The 3,815-nt window shown below is 28.7% G+C and overlaps 1 protein-coding gene across 1 annotated transcript in view; it reads right to left on the reverse strand.

The window, feature by feature from the left end:
- Window positions 1–336: 336 nt before the first annotated feature.
- LOC105621919 (serine/threonine-protein kinase 11-interacting protein) overlaps window positions 337–3,815 on the reverse strand; it is a 10,122-nt gene continuing 6,643 nt past the window's right edge. Inside the window, exons 10-17 of the mRNA XM_012203357.1 lie at window positions 3,368–3,503; window positions 3,010–3,131; window positions 2,474–2,611; window positions 2,014–2,195; window positions 1,802–1,899; window positions 1,305–1,507; window positions 882–1,186; window positions 337–531 (exon numbers count right to left, since the gene is read on the reverse strand). Coding sequence (XP_012058747.1) covers window positions 337–531; window positions 882–1,186; window positions 1,305–1,507; window positions 1,802–1,899; window positions 2,014–2,195; window positions 2,474–2,611; window positions 3,010–3,131; window positions 3,368–3,503 — 1,379 coding nt within the window. The remainder of the gene's footprint in view (window positions 532–881; window positions 1,187–1,304; window positions 1,508–1,801; window positions 1,900–2,013; window positions 2,196–2,473; window positions 2,612–3,009; window positions 3,132–3,367; window positions 3,504–3,815) is intronic.

Here is a 3,815-nt window from a genome sequence, read left to right on the forward strand (position 1 = left end):
ATATACATCTGGATTTCTCTCTATTTCGTTTCAGCAAATCAATCTCTTGTAATCCTTGCAATAAATAGGGCGCGTGTTTTTTTTTCCTTTGTAGTTGTTCTTAGTCTATTGAATTTTCTAGATATAAGACAAAAATTTATTGAACTAAATTATAATCATGGTAAAATTAATAAGGTAAAGCATTCCCATGGATGCATAGTAGAAGAGTGAATTTAGATAACATTTGATTAGTTATTTCCAGTATTATTGTTGCTATTATGCACAATATTTCACCTTATTAATTTCATCATGACTATAATATAGAAAAACTCACTAGAAATTTGATTTGTGTATTGTTTAAGCTTTTTCTGCATCATCTTGCGTTATACGTGTTACTTGCAGAGGTATCGAGAATAACTTTTCCCACGGAGGCTGAATAGAACTTATTACAGCCTCGGCAGCACCAGAAGAAACAAATTCCAATGTCCAGCTTTCTTCAAGGCCCGCAATTTCGTCCAAAAAATTTAAAGTTAACCAAGTGTCACAATGTTCCTAAAAAATTATTACATTATATTTATATCAGTAAATGTACATTAAATGTGCAACGGATTATATAGAAAGAGATAATGCAAACGACTCAATCACAAAATTTGTATATTGTACTTTTAAAATTATATAAAGCGCAACTATTTAAAAGCATTATCTCTTTCTAAGCTTTAAGTTATAACTAGTGTAAATATAGATGACTTGGTATAGTGCAGGTAATTTGAGATAGCGTGTTCTTTTGTTAAATTTAATCATGGCACCCATCCATGAGTTACTAAAGAAAATTTAAATTTTCTTTAGAGATTCATAAATAGAATGTACATTTACGGTAACAGATATTATCGAAAATTACTGACTATTCCAATCAAATTGCTCATAACTTGTTCTCTAGTGACTAAAGGCACTTGATTGGTGTCTGGTATAAGCCATTGAACGTTGTCCTTTAGTATCACCAGCGCTGCATCCGTCAGTATTAATCCGGATAGTTTCAGCTTGATAGCAATATTTTGATATTTTAAGATTGCGGAGGAAAATATTGCTAGTAATCGTACGATGTCCCCTGTCTGATAATTTGTAGTATTCGTTAGTACATTGTGCAGCAAAATGCTGTAACGTTCTGGAATAGAGAATTCCACTTCGCAGCTTGCAGGCAACTGCAAATCTATCATCAGAGGCACATCGTAAATAGAAAAAAAATTAACGTCAAATATATTTATATAAATATACTTGAAACCTTATAATCAATTAAAATCAAGTTTCTACTTATTAAAACATTTTACCTGTGATATAAAATAAAAAATTTGATGTTCTTTGAAAATCTTGCAGAATACAAAGCAGAGTGATAGCGAGATGCTCTTCGCCGGCTTTTCCAGACTGTTGTAACTCAATTAAAACACCTTGCTTAAATGGCAGCGATATAAAAGATCTCAATCTGTCCGTTGTCCAACTAATTTCCTTGTGAAGCCAACGTTGTGGATCTTCCCTGTTACAAATTCCTTTTTTCTTCTTTTGTTTATCTTTATTAAGTTTCTTTATTAAGACCAAAAAATTTTCTCGTATGTTTAACAGTAGAATAAAAAACCACATAAAATTAGATTCTTTTGTTAGTTTCAAAATTAATTAAAAACACATAATATTAAAGTTCGAAATTAAAATAAATAATCTTTATTGATACTCTTCTTTTATTAAAAAAAACACAATAAAAAGTAACATCTTATGTTTCTTAAACATTTTTATGATTTTGGATATTAAAATTTACATCAAAGTACGAACTTACCCTTCTATCCCATCGATTCTAAGAACGTAAACCTTAGATGTAGACAATACTAAGCATCCAGAAAATGTTTCTTGCATAGAATGCATCAAAATGTCTGCCTATATAGATGAAAGAAAATGAAAAAAAAATGATGTATCCAATCTATAATTTTATTTAATTCAAATTTGTCATATATAATTAATTAGATGAGATATAATGAATTAGCTGGATACCTTGAGAAGAAATACTAATTCTTCGTTCTCATGCTCAAATACATTTAGAATGATATGCAGTTTGATTCTATGATCTATACTGCTAAAATCAGTATAGGAATATTGCACATTACTGCCAAAAAAGTTTGATGCCTCTTCACCTTTCAAGGTTTTGCTGCCGATCTTGATACTTTGTAGCAAGCCTGAAAGTAACACACAGAGAGATATAAATATTATAAAAATAATATAAATATTATAAAAATAATAATTATTAATTATTAATATCATAACGTATATCTAATAAATATAACTGATGATAATGATTAACATAATTGATAAACATGATTGAAATCATGGTCATTCAAAATAAAATTAATGTTTCAAGCAGAAGCAAAATATTTATTGGCTTTTATTGATGCGACTAAGCTTTTAATAGTGTCGAACAATGTATCACTCGTTCAATAGAATTTGTTTATTTTACCTCCCAACATCGATGTTAAGTTTGTCATAGGAGCAAATGCTATTTCCTTTTCGCCATCGCTACTATGGGATTTCGTATCAATGTTCGATTTGATCATTTTATTTTCATATGCTGTGCATATGCTGTCTGTTAACGAGCCTGTAAATAAAATTAACTTTATATCATTACTTTATTCCATTAAAATAAAAATTGACACTATTTGTAAAAATTGTAAAAGAGTACATAACTGCATATTGAAAATAGCGTTAATTTTTATTTTAATGGAACAAAATAATAATATAAGGTTAATTTTATACATACAGTTTATATATATAATTCACTAGAACAACTTAATTATACTTAATTATAATTTATTTATAACACATTACAAAATTTCTTATTTATATTATATTATAAATATTTATTTTAATTTCCATAGAACAAAGAGAAATATGTGAGATAATGGAATTAATATCATCATTAGTAATTACGCTATTAAACTTAATTTAATAACTATTCACAAAGAAAGACACACACAAGAGATGAAGAATACAAACCCGAAGAACTACTTTCTGTCAGGCCTGTCATGATCGGCGTTGCATCTGGTATTGTTATTAAAGAAGGAGCGATTATGATACGCTTTTCCTCCGTTGAGCGTTTGCGATTTGCGTGATTTGTCCTGCATCAATGAATATTATGATTGAAATATCAACATAAACAATATAACAAACAGATGAGATCATGTGTATTTCTGTTTTAATATAAAATAGTATTAATAAAGTAACTCTATTTAACTCGTTTCTTGATGCACTTGTATTTATATGTAGTTAATCCGCATATAAGATATCAAATACTATAAACTATAAGTATCTGTAAAAACTGTAATAATAAACTGCTAGCAAATAGCAGACTAACTTTAGAGTTTCATCTAAAACTTCTATGCTGCTCTGGCTTGGATTACTGAGTATCTCTATGTCACTCTCGTATTTCTTCGTTAGGATATTGGCAGACGGTGTTGATTCCCTTGACTCATCTAAACTCGTCGCTGAGCCTGACGATGATGAATATCAATTCAGAAAAAGAAAGATAAATAACATATTTTGTTGCTTTTTTTTTTGAAAATTGAGAAAGAAAAGAGAATGATTCAAAATTAAGAAATCTCATGTATAAATTAAACCTGAGCATTTCTTTTATAAATACATCACATTGCGCTTATAAAGATAAAAAGTGGAAATAGGCGCTTTTATAGCATCGAAGAGAGAAACGTTAAAGAAATTATTGGGAGTACAAATAAATTTCCGCCATTTTTTATCAAAAATTAAGCGTTTATTGTGAAAGAACGGTACATAATGTTTTATTCAAA

Source organism: Atta cephalotes (genome assembly GCF_000143395.1).
Source record: "Atta cephalotes unplaced genomic scaffold scaffold00038, whole genome shotgun sequence".
NCBI classification, from domain to species: Eukaryota; Metazoa; Arthropoda; class Insecta; order Hymenoptera; family Formicidae; genus Atta; species Atta cephalotes.